Source organism: Betta splendens, chromosome 17, assembly GCF_900634795.4.
Source record: "Betta splendens chromosome 17, fBetSpl5.4, whole genome shotgun sequence".
NCBI classification, from domain to species: Eukaryota; Metazoa; Chordata; class Actinopteri; order Anabantiformes; family Osphronemidae; genus Betta; species Betta splendens.
This window is the reverse complement of record NC_040897.2, coordinates 14829286-14849181: the sequence shown is the minus strand read 5'-3', so window position 1 is coordinate 14849181 and position 19896 is coordinate 14829286. Positions and strand designations below refer to the sequence as shown.

The 19896-nt window shown below is 47.3% G+C and overlaps 4 protein-coding genes and 1 long non-coding RNA gene across 5 annotated transcripts; 3 read left to right on the top strand and 2 right to left on the bottom strand.

The window, feature by feature from the left end:
• The first annotated feature begins 3129 nt into the window (after nt 1-3129).
• LOC114844921 (phosphotriesterase-related protein-like) lies at nt 3130-5518 on the top strand. The gene is made up of 5 exons (XM_029132613.3): nt 3130-3253; nt 3672-4127; nt 4241-4506; nt 4589-4729; nt 4804-5518. The coding sequence occupies exons 2-5, from the start codon at nt 3696-3698 to the stop codon at nt 5012-5014; spliced, it is 1050 nt and encodes a 349-aa protein (XP_028988446.1). The 5' UTR covers nt 3130-3253; nt 3672-3695; the 3' UTR covers nt 5015-5518.
• Nucleotides 5519-5658: 140 nt separating this feature from the next.
• LOC114844920 (phosphotriesterase-related protein-like) lies at nt 5659-7972 on the top strand. Its single transcript, XM_029132612.3, has 4 exons — nt 5659-6921; nt 7035-7300; nt 7383-7523; nt 7604-7972. Exons 1-4 carry the CDS (start codon nt 6475-6477, stop codon nt 7812-7814), a joined length of 1065 nt encoding a protein of 354 aa, XP_028988445.1. The 5' UTR covers nt 5659-6474; the 3' UTR covers nt 7815-7972.
• Nucleotides 7973-8478: 506 nt separating this feature from the next.
• Nucleotides 8479-10657, bottom strand: LOC114845150 (phosphotriesterase-related protein-like). The gene is made up of 4 exons (XM_029133015.3): nt 10052-10657; nt 9669-9934; nt 9446-9586; nt 8479-9365 (listed from the first exon to the last, which is right to left on the bottom strand). Exons 1-4 carry the CDS (start codon nt 10496-10498, stop codon nt 9161-9163), a joined length of 1059 nt encoding a protein of 352 aa, XP_028988848.1. The 5' UTR covers nt 10499-10657; the 3' UTR covers nt 8479-9160.
• Nucleotides 10658-10749: 92 nt separating this feature from the next.
• Nucleotides 10750-11587, top strand: LOC129603298 (uncharacterized). Its single transcript, XR_008693062.1, has 3 exons — nt 10750-10889; nt 11276-11369; nt 11461-11587. It is a non-coding gene; the product is annotated as an uncharacterized LOC129603298 (long non-coding RNA).
• On the bottom strand, nt 11577-14504 carry c1ql3b (complement component 1, q subcomponent-like 3b). The gene is made up of 2 exons (XM_029132947.3): nt 13460-14504; nt 11577-13268 (listed from the first exon to the last, which is right to left on the bottom strand). Exons 1-2 carry the CDS (start codon nt 14078-14080, stop codon nt 13089-13091), a joined length of 801 nt encoding a protein of 266 aa, XP_028988780.1. The 5' UTR covers nt 14081-14504; the 3' UTR covers nt 11577-13088.
• Nucleotides 14505-19896: the final 5392 nt, after the last annotated feature.

Here is a 19896-nt window from a genome sequence, read left to right as displayed (position 1 = left end):
AATGCAGGCCGCGCCCGGAGAGCGGCGCCGGCCGCCAAGTTCTCACCAGACGATCCTGCAGTATCCGTGTGGGACGACTGGGCTGCCGCTCGTGCTGATGCACGGTCCCAGCAGGAGGACGCAGAGCACGACCACAGCCTTCGCATCCATGGTGACGTTCGCTTCTCGCTTCACTGTGCCGACGCGTCTGCTCGCAGCTCTTTAAGCCCAGAGACCCGCTCGGTCCGGCCCATCGGCCCAGCATCATGTGGGACCCGTGGAGAAAGGGATGCGCATGACATCATCAGCAGGCTTGGCTTTTAATAAAGCATCAGCCACTTTCAGAATAAATACATTGTTTGTGTTCAGCTGTCAGATACACTCACTGACCACTTTATTAGGAACGCCTGTAAAGTCCAGTCCAGTTCAGCGGCTCTGTCCATAATTCTGTTTTTGCAGTTCAAGGTCATCGTTTCTCGAACCAAAGGTGCCAGAAGGTGACGATCCTGCTGTAACTGTGCGGACTGGAGGACGTTAGCAGACTGTAGCTGCATAGAGCTGCTCCACCACGCTTCAATGAGTGTACAGTGCTTCACTGGAGCATCTGTTCGTTTCTACAGCACTTTTTATACACAAAGTGCCTTATAGACCGAACTGACAAACCCAGGAAAGGAGAAATAAATCCTTTATAATGCTTTAAGAAGTCACTCAGTTAGATAGAAGCCATATAAAGCGGTTTTTATCTTGTTTTGAAGCCCCTTTGGCTGTTAAACAAGGCTGTGGTGATGAAAAGATTCCTCACTGTGTGCTCAGGTATAATTAAAAGTCTTACTAGACAACCTGAGGTTCTACAAGACTCCTAGGAAAGAGAAAGCAGCTCTGATTATTAGTTAGTGTAGGACTAAAACCTTCTAGGATGGGACGGGTGCAGCTCAGAGAAGTGAACCAGTCATGTGATGTTTTGCCTGTGATGGATTTGTCAGCATCACTAAAGTCTACTGAGCCGCTGAGGGAGGAGCTGGACTGGAAGTGCTCATCGAGCCAGTGCAGCTTATGCTAATGCTTCAGGAAGAGAGTTCCACAATATCCCCACACTGAAATGTGTCAAGGCTGTACTGATGAACAGCTCGACTCATGCTAAGGATTCTATTGTTTATCAGTTTATTTATTTAAATTCATGTCTTAATACACAAATGCTGTATTGTAGTGAGTGTCAATGTGAACACAACAAGGCTTTTGTTCAGTAAAGAATTCTCTTTATTTTCTTTAATCTCATCAGAATGGACACATTTTGACACATGTCAGATTTCACCCGTCATTTGCAGGTGAAACCTCCGTATTCCAGGCAGCTCCATGCATTGGTGAACTCAGTGAAGCTCGGAGCCTGGGTCAGTCCGCTTCCTGCACAGACAGGAAGCAAAGCAGAAAGCTTCAACGCTCTGTGAGTGAAGACTAGAATCCTCAAGCAGAAGGTAAAAACCCACCCAGGATCACGTTGTGGAGGTTACAGTAGTTGGTGTTGTCGAACTTGCTGTACCAGAACACGGACGAAGAGGAGCCCTAAACGATGACACAATGACTTTACATGATCTGTACGTTACTCATTAGTCTGTAAGAGCTGAACTTCATCACCTCCACGTGGCAGCCCTGCTCCATGAATGCAGATCTCATGGTGAAGTTGACGTTCTCCATCTGGTCACCCTCAGACGTGTGTGTGGCCTCAATGAGGCTTGCAGTCACCGGACCGAGCTGGAACCGACCCACAGCACATACACATGCATTCTGCTGTTACTGGCGTTGTCGCCAGCATGAACGCATGGATGAAACAGTTCTCACCTTGTAGGTTCCCATGGCTCTGATCTGGGTCACAATAGCCAGGTTGACCTGATCGCAGGGCAGCCCCAGTAACCTGAAGGCAGAGGGCGAAGGGGGGACGGGTGAGTTCACAAACAACACAAACAAACACAAACATGTCGTCGCACATGCACGAACTCTTACCAGCCAATGTTGCAGAAGGCGTGTGTCACTTCGATGGGACCGCCGCTTGTAATGACGCACATTCCCAAAAGGAGAAGACAGAGCGGTGCCGCCGTCCTCGAAGCCATGATGATGTGGACGTCTCCCAGCGCTGTGTGAACTGTCGGGGTTTCTGCCCAGCGCTGTTGGCGGCGCTGACCGGCTTCAAGACCGTCCGCTTGTCATGTGGACCCGTGGAAAAGCGATTTGTGTGACGCTGCACGTGGACATAATGGAATCTGTTCAGCAGCAGGCTTTGAGCTTTCAGCAGCACAATGTTTAAAAACTAAAACATGAAAACCACCTACTTTATTTCACTACTGCCTTATAATTTATCTCCTCCTATATAAGGACTATATGATATGTAAATAACACCAAAAATAAGTATAATGACTTTGTAAGTGTTTGTATTTAATAACTGCTTAAGGTCTTCTATGAAGACAGATTTTTATGTTACCACTGATTATTTACTCACAGTGTGTTTATACAGTAGAGAATTTGCTTGTGCAGAACTGGATTTATGGTCCTACATCACATAAGTCACACAAAAAATACTACATGACGTGATGAACCAGACAACGAATCGTTTGTATGACATCACATTATCCTGCAATAAATGAGATGGCAGCTGACCTTCAACGGATCAGGACATTATTACTGTGTGAAACTGATTCGATGCAACCAAGAGTTACAGTTTAACACACAGACCCCGTTGGATCAAAAGATCTTTTGAGCACATTTAAAAACTCACGTGTGAAGTCACTTATTCGTCTGTAGAGGGCGCTGCAACACTGTAAAACCTCTCATTTGATTATGATTTATATTTCAAGGTAATGTTTTATATACAATAAAGTAGCTGACGAGATCCGCTGAGCGCAAAAGGCCATGTTTTTAAGTTTCATTCATTCACATGTATATTTAAGGTCTAACTCGTAGTCGCGGTAGTGTTTATATGGTTTGTTTTTAACTTTTCCATGAACATACGGAAAAGGTAATTTTTTAATAACAGTTCAGGAATTTATGTGGCAATAAAATATTTTAAAATCTATTCATAAAATTTTATATTTCAATAAAAGTTATTAATGGTCTTAGATTTTTTATACAAACGTGAAGAAACACATTTAAAGTCAACGCCACCAAAGTCTCGCGATAACAGAGACACCCCCTCCCGCCGGTGACGTGTGTCTACGCTGCAGAAGCCGCTATCAGAGCTCGGTCGCTGGGAAGTGGGAAGAGGCCGGTTACAAGTTGAAACCAGGTCAGCAACGTTTTCGAACACTTTTAGATGCATGTAAAAATCATGTGCTGCCGCTTTCAGAAGCCGCCAGCGTTACATTACGTTAACATTACTGGCTGTTTGAACCGGTTTCACGTTGCTCTGCAGAAAACGCTGATGCGTTGATCAGTTAAGCAGTTTGAAGCTAACATTACTATTATTGAACCAACTACGCATTGTAACCTACATATAAGACTATAGTATCACGCTTCTACATAAATTAAATGTGGCTTTTAGACGTTTAATGAGGACCAGAATTGACTCTTAAGGTCCAAAGGTCCTGCTGTCAACGCAGTCAATGAGTTGTTAAAGTGTGATGGAAATGTACAGAACAGCAAAAGCCAAACCAGGAAAAGACGGGAGTGTAAAACGGGTGTCACTGTCCTTTGTTTCCCCTCAGAAACACTATCTTTGTCAGAGCATCATGCCAGAGCTAACAGGGAAGGTCCAGACGGTCCTGGGTCTGGTGGATCCAGACCAGCTGGGCCGCACCATGACCCACGAGCACCTGACCATGAGCTTTGAGTGCTGCTACGTCCCTCCTCCCCCTGGTGACGAGGCAGCGCCAGAGAACCCCTTCCAAATACAGCACATGCACTGGCTCCGGCAGAACCCCTACAGCTCGCACGAAAACCTGCTGCTGAACAGGGACGTGGCCGCTGTGCGCGACGAGCTGCTGGCTTACAGGAAGGCTGGTGGTGGCTCGATCGTGGAGAACACCACAACGGGCATAGACCGAGACGTGGTGACCCTCAGGGAGCTGGCTAAAAGCACTGGGGTCCACATCGTTGCAGGAGCTGGCTTCTATGTGGACTGCACCCACACCGAGGCCACCAAGGCAATGAGTGTGGAGAAGGTACGACCCAGAGAGTGACAGTGACACACTCAGGCTCAGCACAGAACTATTGCCCCAAATGCATGTGACTAGTCCTGAGGCGCGTTGTCGTGTTGCTTTGCTGTTCGTCTCAGCTCACAGATATCATGGTCAGCGAGGTGCTTCATGGTGCCGATGGCACAGACATCCGCTGTGGTGTGATCGGAGAGATCGGCACCAGCTGGCCCATCACCGACAGCGAGAAGAAGGTGCTGAAGGCCACAGCTCACGCTCAGGCTCAGCTGGGGTGTCCCGTCATCATCCACCCCGGCAGGGATCCTGCTGCTCCGCCACAGATTGTCCGGATTCTCCAGGAAGCAGGTGGTGACATCAGCAAAACAGTCATGTCTCACCTGGACAGGTAAGAAGTGTGATAAGAGGAATTACGTTGTGTAAAAAGAACAAAGGAACAAACACCTTGCTTCACTCTGCTCTCGCTGCAGGACGATACTTGATGAAGGTGAACTGCTTGAGTTTGCTAATCTGGGCAGTTACCTGGAATACGACCTGTTTGGAACAGAGATGCTGAACTACCCGTTCAACCTGGAGGTGGACATGCCCAGTGACAGCCAGAGAGTCCAGACGTGGGTACTTTTTATTCAAAGATGATGTTCGGTGGTGTTTTCTTCCTGATTCACATTTCTCTGCTTGCGTTCAGCTTGGCGTTTCTGGTCAAGGAGGGCTACGAGGACAAAATACTGGTCGCACATGACATCCACACCAGGAACCGCTTGACCCAGAACGGTGGCCACGGCTACTCCCACATCCTGAAGAACATTGTGCCAAAGATGCTGACGAGGAGCATCTCACAGCATCAGGTGGATAAGATCCTCATCCACAACCCGAAGCGCTGGCTCACCTTCAAATAAGGCAGAACGAGACTAATGGCAGCGATTCTGGTGAAGCTGTTTTGCTCCAATGAAGAAGCGAGCGCTCTACAATACAAGCGTTTAAATCTTTGCAATAATTTCAGTCTAGAGTAAATCAGGTGCTATTACTCTAATAACCAGTAAGTTTGGGGATTATTTGCATAAATGTGTCAATTGAAGATTAGATTAAAAATCTAAATGTTTAGAAAAGTTGTCTTTAAAAAATTCCACACGCAGATAATAAAACGCCATCTAGGACAATGCTTTATTTTCTATCCTCTGGAGCTTGTCGCTACAGTGACGCTCAAAGGCATTATGCTAATTGAATTTTTTGACTTTTGTACTGTAGTTACTTCTTTGTATTTCATAAGTGACATGCCAGATTGCTAATCACAGTGCAGTTGTATCAGATGCACATGTAACACTCACTTTTACTGTTCTCCTAAAATTCATATTTTACCTGCTTAGAGAGAACAATTTTTAGATGATAAAACTTTGACTTAATCAACTGACTCGGTTGTTTTTCTTAAGAAAGATAGGACCTGCATCAACAACTAGTCCAAGACCTGTGTATCTGTTCAGTGTGTGTGAATGATGTTACTTTTATAAAAGCCCCAACAACTAGCGTTTAAAAGACGATTTAAAAGAGGGCAGAAAGCGCGTGGAGCAGAAAAGCAGCCCTGCAGCAAAACGTCACCGTGAGGTCAATGAGTAAAATTAAGAACTCATTTACGCTTGGACGCCTGCTACCATGTTGAGTTTATAATTTAACTCATTATCAGTCATTGTTTAACAGACTTTTAGTTCATGTTTACACGCTAAGGCCAGAGACAAGTGTGGAGCAGTAAATGTTTAGGCAAAATTAAAGACTAGGATCAGGTTAAGGGTTCTTAGTGCTGCAGGTTAGACTATGGCCTCAATCTGAAGTTCCAGTGACATGGCACCGTTCAGCCTCTTTTATTATACAATAAAATCAAACAAAGAGGTGAATAGAAGCTGAGCCTCCACAGAAATCAACGGGAGGCCGGACAGAATAACAATGATGGCACTTAACCCACAACAAACACAGGGTGGGTGTGTTGCACAAGTCTAAATCAGGCCAGTGCTTTTACTGGCGGTGACTCCTGTTTACAAGTTCAAAAGTGAATTCTTCCTAATTTCAATACATGATGTCATATATCTACAACCCTACTGAATAAGGTCAAACAAGTTTTTCCTATACTCTAGCGCAAAAGGTTCCTAATTCAATGTAGCAGTGTTGATTTGTGTCCTAAACTGTTTAAAGGTGCCTCCGCTGCCTGTGTGATTGAGGCTGTTGAGTTAATGATCGCTCAGATTTTTTTGTGCAAACACGCCTTAATAAAGACTCATCTGTAGGGATTAATCTGGTCAGGGCAGCAATTTCTCTCTGCTTCCTCACTTTGCTTCCTTCTGAGTTTTGGAAAACTACTTAAAGCATCATGTCGAGGTTGAGCGGGAAAGTCCAGACGGTCCTGGGTCTGGTGGATCCAGACCAGCTGGGCCGCACCATGACCCACGAGCATCTGGCAGGCAAGAACCCGGACAACAATTATGATTCCTTTTATGTTCCTCCTCTTCAAGGCAACGAAGCAGCAGCGGAGGACCCGTTCCAAATACAGCACGTGCACTGGCTCAGGCAGAACCCCTACAGCTCCAACAAGAACTTGAATCTGACAAGGGATGTTGTAGCTGTGCGGGACGAGCTGCTGGCTTACAGGAAGGCTGGTGGTGGCACGATCGTGGAGAACACCACAACGGGACTAGACAGAGCCGTGGTGACCCTCAGGGAGCTGGCTAAAAGCACTGGGGTCCACATCGTTGCAGGAGCTGGCTTCTATGTGGACTGCACCCACACCGAGGCCACCAAGGCAATGAGTGTGGAGAAGGTACGACCCAGAGAGTGACAGTGACACACTGAGGCTCAGCACAGATCTATTGCCCCAAATGCATGTGACTAGTCCTGAGGCGCGTTGTCGTGTTGCTTTGCTGTTCGTCTCAGCTCACAGATATCATGGTCAGCGAGGTGCTTCATGGTGCCGATGGCACAGACATCCGCTGTGGTGTGATCGGAGAGATCGGCACCAGCTGGCCCATCACAGACAGCGAGAAGAAGGTGCTGAAGGCCACAGCTCACGCTCAGGCTCAGCTGGGGTGTCCCGTCATCATCCACCCCGGCAGGGATCCTGCTGCTCCGCCACAGATTGTCCGGATTCTCCAGGAAGCAGGTGGTGACATCAGCAAAACGGTCATGTCTCACCTGGACAGGTAAGAAGTGTGATAAGAGGAATTACGTTGTGTAAAAACAACAAAGGAACAAACACTTTGCTTCACTCTGCTCTCGCTGCAGGACGATACTTGATGAAGGTGAACTGCTTGAGTTTGCTAATCTGGGCAGTTACCTGGAATACGACCTGTTTGGAACAGAGATGCTGAACTACCCGTTCAACCTGGAGGTGGACATGCCCAGTGACAGCCAGAGAGTCCAGACGTGGGAAACACTGTTAAACCACCCTCCTCTGATTGATTTCAGCAGCTCTGATCTCTTCTTGTTTCTTTGCTCATGTTCAGCTTGGCGTTCCTGGTGAAGCAGGGCTACGAGGACCGGATGTTGATCTCACACGACATCCACACCAGGAACCGTCTCATCAAGAACGGTGGCCACGGCTACTCCCACATCCTGAAGAACATAGTGCCAAAGATGCTGACGAGGGGCATCTCACAGCATCAGGTGGATAAGATCCTCATCCACAACCCGAAGCGCTGGCTCACCTTCAAATAAATCAAACACTCACAGACGTCTGAAATAACAATAGGTGCTCACAGCAGCTGGTGTGAGTGAAAAGAAATAAATTACCCAGTTTAACTTGTTACTAGTTTCTGACTTTTAACCAGTGTTCAAGAGTATTTAATAAACCTGGGTTTGTTGAATAGTTACTCTGCTTTCATTAAGTTGCCTTTTTAAATAGTTCAGTAATATCTGTAGCATAGAAATCACTGACTTCAGGTTTGTGCAAAAGCAAAATTAAACCCATTTTACTAAATATGAATAAGCTAAGTTAGGTAGCAGGTATCAGGTACCGAAGGTCAGATGGTGGGAGGAATTTTTTTAAGACACCAGACCAGGTAATACAAGGTTTAAATGATTAGTCAAAACAAGGCATCAATAAATTATTAGAATTAGAAAGTGGCAACAAGTGGTGATGTGATATAGAACTTACAGTGTGTTGGAGGTGGGATTTACAGCAAATTTTTGGAATGGCAAACTGATCGTGTATCATTTCCCTTTTGTGGAGTTTGTGAGTATTTAACATGCTACACAAATTTATTAAGTAAGAATCTGGTTCTTTTGAGAAATGTTTTTTGGAGCGATGTTGCTCATGACAAGGCTGCATGGATGACATTTCTCAGACAACTAGAACCACAGAGACAAGAAAAACAACTAATTACAGTTTTAATGCTTTTTATGTAAATCGAAAGAACAGTCAAAGCACAAATTACAGGACAGATACACTTAATGTTTGTTTTTACATTTATCGTAAAGGGAGCAAATCAAGTATCGGTAGTTAAACTTGTCTGTAGATAGTAGATTAACAATCTGGTGGTTTTATAATCAATCCCACGTGCACTGATTAGGACAGAACGGCTTTAGTTCAACAGAACTAAAAAGAACAGAAGCGGAACCTTCGTGTGCAGCCAGTGTTGCGCCCGGTGCCTACAGGTCTAGGACTCAGCCCCGCCCTCAGTAATAAATACTCTTATTGGGTTCAGTACTGTGAGGGTTTCAGCCGCTTTTTCAGACCAAGGAGTGGTGGAAACGGCACCAACTTATCATGTAAATTTAAACATAATGCAGAATGAGCAAGTCTAAGTTTAGTTCCGGCTTTTTTCTGTATGATAATAACGACGTAAACGAGGCGACGGTTGCTCAAATTCACAGCATGTGTATGATTTTAGTAGTGACAGTGACACAATGCTGAACAGGTGCATATGTTATAGAACCGATATTGTAATGAAAATGATTAAGATGTGAACTACATGTTTAGACACTAAAGGACTTCAAAATTTTATGGAGTTATGTGGCTCGTCAAGACAATACCAGGTTCCATCAAAGTGTCTCGTTCTGCCTTAGGTGAGCCAGCACTTCGGGTTGTGGATGAGGATCTTATCCACCTGATGCTGTGAGATGCCCCTCGTCAGCATCTTTGGCACTATGTTCTTCAGGATGTGGGAGTAGCCGTGGCCACCGTTCTTGATGAGACGGTTCCTGGTGTGGATGTCGTGTGAGATCAACATCCGGTCCTCGTAGCCCTGCTTCACCAGGAACGCCAAGCTGAACATGAGCAAAGAAACAAGAAGAGATCAGAGCTGCTGAAATCAATCAGAGGAGGATGGTTTAACAGTGTTTCCCACGTCTGGACTCTCTGGCTGTCACTGGGCATGTCCACCTCCAGGTTGAACGGGTAGTTCAGCATCTCTGTTCCAAACAGGTCGTACTCCAGGTAACTGCCCAGATTAGCAAACTCAAGCAGTTCACCTTCATCAAGTATCGTCCTGCAGCGAGAGCAGAGTGAAGCAAAGTGTTTGCTCCTTTGTTGTTTTTACACAACGTAATTCCTCTTATCACACTTCTTACCTGTCCAGGTGAGACATGACCGTTTTGCTGATGTCACCACCTGCTTCCTGGAGAATCCGGACAATCTGTGGCGGAGCAGCAGGATCCCTGCCGGGGTGGATGATGACGGGACACCCCAGCTGAGCCTGAGCGTGAGCTGTGGCCTTCAGCACCTTCTTCTCGCTGTCTGTGATGGGCCAGCTGGTGCCGATCTCTCCGATCACACCACAGCGGATGTCTGTGCCATCGGCACCATGAAGCACCTCGCTGACCATGATATCTGTGAGCTGAGACGAACAGCAAAGCAACACGACAACGCGCCTCAGGACTAGTCACACACATGCATGTAGGACAATAGTTCTGTGCTGAGCCTGAGTGTGTCACTGTCACTCTCTGGGTCGTACCTTCTCCACACTCATTGCCTTGGTGGCCTCGGTGTGGGTGCAGTCCACATAGAAGCCAGCTCCTGCAACGATGTGGACCCCAGTGCTTTTAGCCAGCTCCCTGAGGGTCACCACGTCTCGGTCTATGCCCGTTGTGGTGTTCTCCACGATCGAGCCACCACCAGCCTTCCTGTAAGCCAGCAGCTCGTCGCGCACAGCGGCCACGTCCTTCTTCAGATTCATGTTGTCGGAGCAGCTGTAGGGGTTCTGCCGGAGCCAGTGCATGTGCTGTATTTGGAACGGGTTCTTCGCCGCCGCCTCGTCTCCAAGTGGAGGAGGGACGAAGCAGAAGTCAAATTTCACATCCAGGTGTTTGTATGTCAGATGCTCGTGGGTCATGGTGCGGCCCAGCTGGTCTGGATCCACCAGACCCAGGACCGTCTGGACCTTCCCGCTTAAGCCCGACATGATGAGATGTTTTCATGAACCTAAAATGAAGCAAAGTGAAGGCAGCAGAGAGAAACTCTGGTGCAACATTAACGAATCCAATGATCAGCAGATAAGAATGTTTACATGAGTAACCATTAACCAGACGTGGTCTGAGAGACACCTTTGAACTATACTATACTTCACAGAACTGCCTCCATTTCAGGTGTTTAGGCTGAGATTCCACAGGTTGCAGGTTTCCAGGAGGAGGCACAGCATCACTGACTGCAGTTGTTCTAGCGCGTGTTCCACGTGCTCACAGTGATGCACACGTCCTGCAGGCCGGTCGTAGCCCGTGTGCAGGCGACGGTTGATTCACGGGGCACTTTTCTGCCACAGCGGAGCAGATGCTGCTGTGTGCTCCATCTGCTCCGTGAGTCTGTCTCCTCACGTTCTCCTCGAACGATAAAAGGATGATATCAGCTCCTCTCAAAATCACAATCTACTGATTAAACTTTTATAAAGTCAAGCCCATTTTAACGTTCAAGCCTATGTGAGTTTTCCTTCTCTTAGGGAGTTTTGCGGGTGAAATAGCTTCTAAATGAAGGACCCACAATTTAATACAACTTGACTTAACCAAACAATCTGACATTCATCTCGGTCTCACATTTAACTTTGTTCGATTGGGCCACGAGTAAACTGGGCTGCAGGTTTGGGCTCTTTAGATGTTGAATAGGCTTCAACCAGGTCTCAGATCGGCTGCTGTTTAGTTCCAGTCGTGTGATACAGTGCATCGTTTGTGCTGCTTTGGTGTTTTAGTCCTGTTGGAGGAGAGTGCGCCTGCCTCAGCGGAGCAGAGAGCAGCATGAGCGACATCAGGAGCACAGAGAAACGCTGAACGATATGAACTAATGTAACTAAAGACTTCATGCAAAGCTGAATTTACAATATGTTCTTAGCTTAAACTGAGCGTGTGCTGCTAAGTTGCTATTTCATGTGTTCAGGTTAGAAGACACAATGGACAACATCCACAGCATCAAGCTCCAGGTTGATAGAAGCCTCATTATCAACCTAAAAGTCTGGCTCGCTTAAATGCACCCAAAGAAGACACTCGGAAACCTTTGACAGAGCTATAATTTTATCCTCAGACGATGATCTGAACATCCCACAATGAAAACTTCAAGATCTTTGCAATAATCACAGTCAAGGATGAACCACAAAGAGCCTTTGAGAGCCTTTAACCAACCTGTTTACAAGCTTTGAGCAGAGACTGTTCCCACATTGTTATTTTTAATTTTGCCATTTTATGGAAATAATTACAGGCTATTGTTTAATGAGACTGGGATGATTTTTAGACATGTGCATTGATTAAAACTTCATTTTTACACTGGTGATTACACTTGGCTATAAAAGGGATCACAGCGCTTCTCATTAGTCGCCTTGATTTGCTCCTGTTTGTGCCACAGAAAGGAAACATGACTCATGCACAGACACTGGAAGTAATCTAAGACAAACACTTTCCACTAGGTTGTTTTTAACGTCATCTGTAGGTGACATTTGTGTGTGATGGAAGGACAGTAACGAGCAGGCGAGTCATCAGTATGCAGCGCTGGGCTCCACACGCTGCGGCGGTGCTGGATGGCTCGTCCTGTTGCCCCTCAGTGGGAGTCTGGGTGTCTATGGGAGGCCGACTGGCTGCCGGGCCCACATGAAGGACGCGCCCCCCCCCCCCTCACCTGGGAACAGGTGGCCTCGCAGGGTGACTTCACCACATGATCAATGGCATGATCGCCACAGCTGACGGTCTACCCTGAACCATAGCTTTGATTAATCTCCTAAGAGGATTAAAGAGTGGAGGTTTAACTTTGTGTTTTACATTTCCTCTGGCAGCCGCATGCGGACGGGGGCTCAACAAGCAGGCGGGCAGGTCGATGGATGTTGTCAAGCTGGAGGAAGCGCTTGTGTCAGCGGGAGCATCCAGCGTTGTGATGGTGACTAACCACCAGACCCTCCTGTTGCCCCAACCAGCTGTCGTACAGACACCGGCCAGAGTAATGAGTCCAGGCATCATTCCTGTGACAGCGCGGCGGCGCGAGCGTGATAAAGGCTTTTTACACAATGATGCTCGTCTTTTAAAAGCTGCACAGGCTTAAAGGTTCCTTTTTATAACCATGCATCACTACAGCGGTGAACACTTTGACTCGTTAGGCAACAACAATCTAACACCGTTTCAAATGAAGCACGCACGTGGACTAACAACAGTAGTGAATATGTGAGTATGGTTTTATCATCTAGGACTTGGTGTGACCTTCACTTTACATCCACTCAGTACTACAGCAGCTACAGCATGTTTGGAATATCTGCAAGGTTAATTTGTAAAGCTAAAGAGTTCATTCAGTCTGCGATAGCGACACTAATCAATCTGACAACAGCACAGTTCCACGCTGCATAAAGAAAAAAACTCCTACTACCCTGCAATTAAACTGTGAGGTCCCAGTTCTTTCCTTTTTACGCATGACTTTTCCCCCAATCTTCGTTCTGCAATATGGAAAGTGTGAGCTCTAATCCAGCTGGCATTTAATTGAGCATGAGCGCTGAAGCGAGTTAAATGCGGGACACATCTTCCTGTCGTTCAATCCGCGTACAGCATGAAGCCGGAGAAGGTGCTGTACTTGTTGTTGTTGCCGCCGTGCGCCTTCCCTCCGTCCAGCTTGATGTAGATCTCGTCCCCGGGCTCCAGGTGCAGCACGACGCTGTTGCTGGCGTAGTCGTAGTTCTGGTCGGCGTCCTGTGCGATGGCGCTGGCTCTCACCTGGAAAGCAGAGGTGACATTTGTGGCAACGAAACAGATGTTCATTTTGAAATCAGGACCGTGGACAGCTCCATCGCGCGTGACGCCTCAAAATCACAACGAACGTTACACAAAGCTGACTTCTTTTTCGTCTACAACTGTGCGTAAACCTGTGCGTAAAGCTCCTTTCCTACTCATACAAGGTGCCGTACCTGGTTGTTTTTGCAGAGGTCAGCCCACATGCTGGTTCCATCCCCGCCTCTCATCAGCACATGGTAAACAAAGAAGTAAATCCCCGGTATTGAGCAGGTGAATTTCCCCGTGGCGGGGTCGTAGTGGTTGCCAAGATTTGTGACCACGTCGTCGAATTTCAGCACTTCATATCCTTCGTGCTGCTTCTTCAGTCCTGCGTAAAACGCGATCTTCGGGACGGTGTTGTACGTGGCAGCGCTGATGGCGCCATTTGGCCCATTGGCTCCGGGTGCTCCAGGTGGACCCGGAGGACCAGGTGCCCCTCGTTCCCCGGCAGGACCAACAGGTCCAGGCGGTCCGGGTTCGCCCACCGGACCCTTCGGACCCATCCTCCCGACGCGTCCGGGCTCTCCTTGAGGACCTTGGATGAACGTCGGAAGGGACTGGACGAGGCGGTTGTCTTTGATCGGGTTGGTCGCTTTGGCCGTGGAAGTGGCCGCGGTCCCGTGGGAGTCGCACACCATCTGACAGGATCCGAGCATTTCATAGCGCGAAGACGTCCCGGCGGAGTTCACCACGACTGGGATCAGAACCACCAACACCAGCACTAGCGCGACGCCACAGACACCAGTTGCGATCATCTGCGCTCTGCGGAACCGCGGCGTTCTCCGGAGTGAATGGTCTTCCAGCCTGCTTGTGGGCGAGAGTTTTGCACAGGGAAGAATTCGACCTCCTCTTGTGTTTTGGAGACGAAATAGTCCTTTAAATATCTATGCGCAAAATGAACCATCCGCAACTTTTACGCAAGGCGGGGTCCTTCAAATCCACTCATCTTCTTCCAAGATAAACAAGGAAAGACCTTCAGACGTTAACGCGTTTAACCACCTGCGTTTGATGATTGTGCTGCACAAAGTGAGCTGTGCAAGTTTCTGCCCACCACGATGCCACTGGAGAGAATGGGCTAGAAATTAAACGATACCCTTTCCTTTGTTTGGGCAGTGAGGGGAGGGGTGGAGGTGATGGATGGGATAGAATCTATGCGTTTCTTCAATCAAAAGAGAGAAAGTGAGCAATGCACAAACACGGAGGCAACTTTAAGCCGTTGCAACGTGACTCCTTTATTTAATGCGTTTGTTGCTGGCGTCATGGAGCCACCTTCATCATTAGAACGGGGTTTCAGCTGAGTGCACCCTCACACTGATGCCTGTGAGGTTACAGCACGCACAAACAGCTCTAAAGGTCTTGAGCATAATTAGGGCCATTAAAGACAAAAAGCTATATTCCTTTGGCACCTGCTCACACCTCAGTGGGTCCCAGTGTCCAATTTATCATTCTGAGAAAATCTATAGAGCAACTGAGAGGAAGGAGGGAGCCACTGGGCGCTGGCAGTGAAGGATGATTCCATGCAGATGTGCTGATGAAATGATTGAATACTGACGCATTCAGAGATAACGGGCAGACGCTTAATTACTCATCACCGGACATCAGCAGCTTTAAATAAACCCGAATCTGTCTGAGTCAGCTGTAAGGTTATGAGCACGTGGGAAATAACGTCTAAACAGATCACATTGGTTGTAATATGTTTGAAGACTGTGTGTTTTGTGAGCGATGAAGGGCTAATTGTTGGCGAGAAGGGCAGATGATGGTGCGCTCAAGGATGCGGAGGGTGTGGATGGTTCCTCGCGCTCAGGAGGAGAGACAGATGAACAGGGCGGAAGCAGCAGGTCGTCTGGGAGGAGACTGAATGAGATCCACAGCCCCGCAGCCTTTCAAATCTAAAGGTGATCTTCACTGGCTTAACGGGAAATTAGCAGTTTGACTTTTCACTGATGAACAAGTTGATGAACTACAGTTAAAAATCTGACATTCAAGGTTTTGATTTCAATTATGTTTCTATTGGAATCAGCTGCTCAGCAGATATGTGAGAACCGCTCCATCAGCTCTGTGCAGCAGTTTAGTCTCTTTCAGCGCATTGTTTCGGTTTCCTCTCACTTTCAACTGCACCACTAACAACTTCACAAACTCACCGCGTGTCATTCTCTCAGGCAACGACAGCGAAAGGCTGGAAAAGTTTGAAAATCCACGTATTTCCCACGTGAGCCGGAAACCAAAGCTGAGCCGTTTGACAAGTGGACACGAGCCCGTCTCAGAATGAATGCTGATGGTTCTCTGTCTGCCAGATATGCAAATAAGCAGCTTTTTAACATGTTGGCAACAACGTAACAAGATGTCAGAGTTCCTCCTGCTTCATCTCAGTGAAAAACGGCTGGAGCTTCATAAAGGGAAACGTGGTTTTATTTTCATACGATACTTTCTAAGACAAATAAATATATAAAATTTGTAAATGTATCTTAGCTAGTAGATATAAAATATAAAAATCTTAAAGAAAGAAAAACTCAGTGAAAGAGTTTATTTATTGATTCAAATGATGTCGGTTGACCTACAACATTTCTATCCAACGGTGCCTGATTAGTTAAATCACTGGTTGGTAGTTACCGATTCAAGCCGCAGTTGTTGGATCTGCGTTGGGCCTGTTTCTCCCGCTGGGTCCTGGAAGCGACCTCATGCTGAGTCAATCAGGTGCGTGTGTTCAGATCGGATTTCTGTTTATTGTGCCGTTCTTTTATTCGCACCTATCGGTGGTTTGGGAGGGCACCGCGTGCGCGCTAAAATGCACGAGCGTTTCTAAAACAACACGTTTTCTGTGGGAAGGGTGCAAAGCGATAAATAGAGAGCTATCGAACAGAAGCGCGTGTGCAGACGCAAACACACACAAACGCAGCGGGACGCGCTGCGGGGCCGTGAGTCAGTGCGCACTTGTTAGCGCTCAGACGCGTTCCCTCCCGTTGGCACGAGCCTCCGGTGACTCAGGGACACTGCGACCGGGAGCCAGAGCGAACAGCAGTGTCAAGATCCACCGAAAGCTGTGCGAAGACGGCGCACGTTGTGTTCGAGCGCGTCTCACAGCACGACGCCGCGTGAATCAGCGCGCGCGCGCTTGTTTTCCTCCGCTTCTGTCCAAAGTTGAGTCCCATCACTCTCCCGCAGAACAGGCGGAGTTACTGCCGCTGCGTTTAAACGACTCCGCTGACAGGTTGTTTTGAGCCTCGACTCCGCGGTTCATTTACAAGCGCTCGGGCGGAGTCCGGGGATGGGGATGGGTGTGTGTGTGTGTGTGTGTGTGGGGGGGGGGGGGGGGGGGGGGGGGGTGATGATTTCTGACACCCGGACGAGCAGATGTTCGGTGCGCATGAATAAAACATGCCGCCCGTCTGACCACGGACCGGAGACTTTCCGAGAGTCTAATGGAACACGAGGCGTGATTTCGTTTGTCACGCACACGTAAAATCCCGTTGTCAGATAAGTGCGATGCTACATGAAATATGCATGGCCTTTATGCAGTCCGATAAACAGGTCGAGCCGTAGTTGTGACAATCAAAGTCAAGCTACCTGGACGGGAGGGAGTCAGGGGTCACGTGACCCCTGGCGCCCGAGTGTTCGTGAACTGACGAAGCCCAACGTCCAAAACCCGAGCGATTATTTTTCCTTTACACAGAAAAAAACATCGGTCTGATGAGTTGAGCTCAGCGGGGGGCAACAGAATGCGGCGCCACGCCACCCACGCAAAGCTGGTGCTGTGCTGTATTTAAGACGGAGAAGCAATCACAGTCATCCACGGCGGGACCGCGGAGCGTGTTTCATTCAAGGCAAAATCAGCATGTGATTGGCGCCTGTTTGTTCACTTTGATTATTTTCTCACGGTTGTTTTAGGACCTCGTTTTCGCTTGTGCGCGTGTCCTTGTGTTCTTTTAATTCCTCAGGTAGAGGGCGGACGTCCTTTTTGTGCCTTGTTCCTCAAAGGACGAGTACAGTTCTCTAAATGCATGAAAGGCAACGAGTGAGGTCTCAGATGAATGAAGGACATGAGGGAAATTTAAATTCTACACACAATCATTCAAAAAGAGAGCTTCAGATTTATTTCCTTTAATTTGGCAATACAATAGAATTTATAGATACCCTTGAAAATGCATCTTCAATGTTATTACTTTTAAATGAGGGCTTTCTTCACTCATTTGAAGGCTTTCGGTGGAGTTTTACCTCTGGAAGCACAAGTCTTTAGGTGAAGTTGTGGCTCTTGTGGTTATTTGGATTATGTTAAAGGTCTCACACAGTTCAACTGTCCTGCAGGTGGCGATAGCGGGTCCATAGAAAAGCAATGCACCAGTAAATGAAACCATGAAGAAGTCATGAAACCAATAAAGGTGGTGTTAAACAGCAGGGTTCATATTTCATTTATTTATTTATTAACTCTCAACGTTCATAGAATTTTGTTGGTAACTTGAGTCAAACTCGTGATTCCGGTTCATGTGATGCAGATTATAGTAAAATAAAGAAACCACTCATTCCATTGGTTGGAGCCGTGCAGCTTCAATATGACTAATTCCACTGAAACCTTTGGTTGTTTTACTTAGGCCGCTGGTCCGTCAGCGGCGCGTCATCACTCACATGCAGCGTGTGAATAAGCTGCTGAATCATGTGTTCTGTCCCGTGACAGGTTCAGTGACATTAGAGAATTTTAGAAAAGGCTTAAAAGAAGAGAGAAACATGAAATTTCCAGTTTGTGCGACTGAACAACCCTGAAGCACCTGAACTGATCAGGAACATGCGGAACGTTACCAGTGGCTGCAGCCACTTCTTCTTAAGACGTAAATACTTCGCCCACCACTAACGGCTCAAAATAGTCCCTAAGTGTTGTCAGCAACACATGAAACAAGGGAAGGTTTGGTTGAAGCGTCTCAGAGGAAATGCCCTGAATTCCACCAGTAAAACTTTGAGTAGTTTGACCTGGAATACAGGAATAACAGCCGAGGATTAAAACAAAGCAAATCCCCGATGCGACACAGAGAGGGGAAAAAATAAGTCGATTGATTTTCATGGAGACGTCAATCGATGCACGGTTTGGCTGATGGCATCAGAGGGCGGAGTGTCACATCTTCTGCCCATGAGATTGAGCAGCAGCGAGGGGCTTAGTGGCAAACACAATCGAGGAGTGTAAACATACCGAGGTCCACAAGAGGTCGATCAATGCCTCCAGTCTGGAATTGATTAATTACCCCAAGAAAGAGACTGAGGTGTGAGGGCACCAGAGAAACCTGATCAGAACAAGATTTATCACCCAATCTCTGGATCACTCCTCCCTCCCTGTTTCCCTTTCTCTCCCCTTCCCTCAGACCGTCCCTCTTCTGTTTGCTGAGCTGCCTCCACATGAAAACAGGCTGATGCTTGTTTTAACCTATATCCTGGAGGCTGCAGGCTGTAAACTATTACAAATAGAATATAGCCCACAATCAAAATAAACCTACTTCACCCACAGGCAGGCGCTCACTTAATGCATTCAAAAAGCAGGTTTCCCGTGTTTATCTGGGCTCATTTGGAGCCGTGCAGGGAACCCGCTCAGCCCGACCCGTTTGCTGTGCGACGCTCTAACACGGTGTTAATTGGGAGCTTTAGAGTCACTGCTGCTCTGTGGATTTATTTTCCTTCAGGCAGCACCTTAATCTGAGATCACTGTGTAAAACAGATGCTCATAGGAAAACACTCTTCAATATCAGTTCTGTTAAGAAAGCACCACCTTTAATATGCACCATGTTCTAACAGCTACTGGGACGGAGGGTCGTTGGTGAAACAAATACAGACGAAATGCAAACTGTGAGCAGGAAAACGTGGACGTGATCCGATGAGAAAACTAAATCAGACTCAAATTCAGAAACCTGACTGTTCTGCAATTAGACCAAAACTACGGGCAAATGAATGTGTTCACCCGCGTTCAGCTCGAGCCTCAGCGGTGACTAGACATCACAGCTTCAACAAAACAATGCAGCTGCTGATTGGAGTCGTCCGACTCGTACGCGCTCCACTTAAAGGCGGGATGAACACGCAGCATTCGTCTCCATACGAGCGGATAAACGTGGTCGAGACAGTAAAAACCGTTCTCTGGCTGTTTTTATTCAAGGATTTACGTACGCAGCAGCTATTAAATCCTCACACTGCAGGACAGGAACCATGTGACAGGGTCGCTGCTGTCATCATGAAGCCAATCACCAGATTCTCATCTGATGTTTGCATGATCAATTGCTTTGCGTTTCCCTTTTGATGATACATTTAACAGATTAATGGATAAAAGGACTGGAATTATATGTACTCATACTTGTCTTTTTCTGCGGCTTCACCTGTTATTATTATAGAGTTATGGTTGAAAAACTCTGTCGGCACCTAAAGAATAATTAACACAATATTTCTGTCAATTCCCAAACGTCACCATCTCGACCATCGGCTCAGTCATGTGACTGTCCTCACTGTATGAACACGCACAGTAATGACTGGTCCTTCTCTGCAGCCCACATGACAGCGGCCGACGTCTGATGCGTGACGACCCCTCTGTCACCCGACATCCTCA

Coding starts and splice junctions, on each gene's coding strand:
- c1ql3b (XM_029132947.3), bottom strand. CDS start 14,080: ATGATCGCAACTGGTGTCTGTGGCGTCGCGCTAGTGCTGGTGTTGGTG. Junction 13,269..13,459: donor ACCTCTGCAAAAACAACCAG/GTACGGCACCTT, acceptor TCTGCTTTCCAG/GTGAGAGCCAGCGCCATCGC.
- LOC114844921 (XM_029132613.3), top strand. CDS start 3,696: ATGCCAGAGCTAACAGGGAAGGTCCAGACGGTCCTGGGTCTGGTGGAT. Junction 4,128..4,240: donor AGGCAATGAGTGTGGAGAAG/GTACGACCCAGA, acceptor TGTTCGTCTCAG/CTCACAGATATCATGGTCAG. Junction 4,730..4,803: donor GACAGCCAGAGAGTCCAGAC/GTGGGTACTTTT, acceptor GCTTGCGTTCAG/CTTGGCGTTTCTGGTCAAGG.
- LOC114844920 (XM_029132612.3), top strand. CDS start 6,475: ATGTCGAGGTTGAGCGGGAAAGTCCAGACGGTCCTGGGTCTGGTGGAT. Junction 6,922..7,034: donor AGGCAATGAGTGTGGAGAAG/GTACGACCCAGA, acceptor TGTTCGTCTCAG/CTCACAGATATCATGGTCAG. Junction 7,301..7,382: donor GTCATGTCTCACCTGGACAG/GTAAGAAGTGTG, acceptor CTCTCGCTGCAG/GACGATACTTGATGAAGGTG.
- LOC114845150 (XM_029133015.3), bottom strand. CDS start 10,498: ATGTCGGGCTTAAGCGGGAAGGTCCAGACGGTCCTGGGTCTGGTGGAT. Junction 9,587..9,668: donor GTCATGTCTCACCTGGACAG/GTAAGAAGTGTG, acceptor CTCTCGCTGCAG/GACGATACTTGATGAAGGTG. Junction 9,366..9,445: donor GACAGCCAGAGAGTCCAGAC/GTGGGAAACACT, acceptor GCTCATGTTCAG/CTTGGCGTTCCTGGTGAAGC.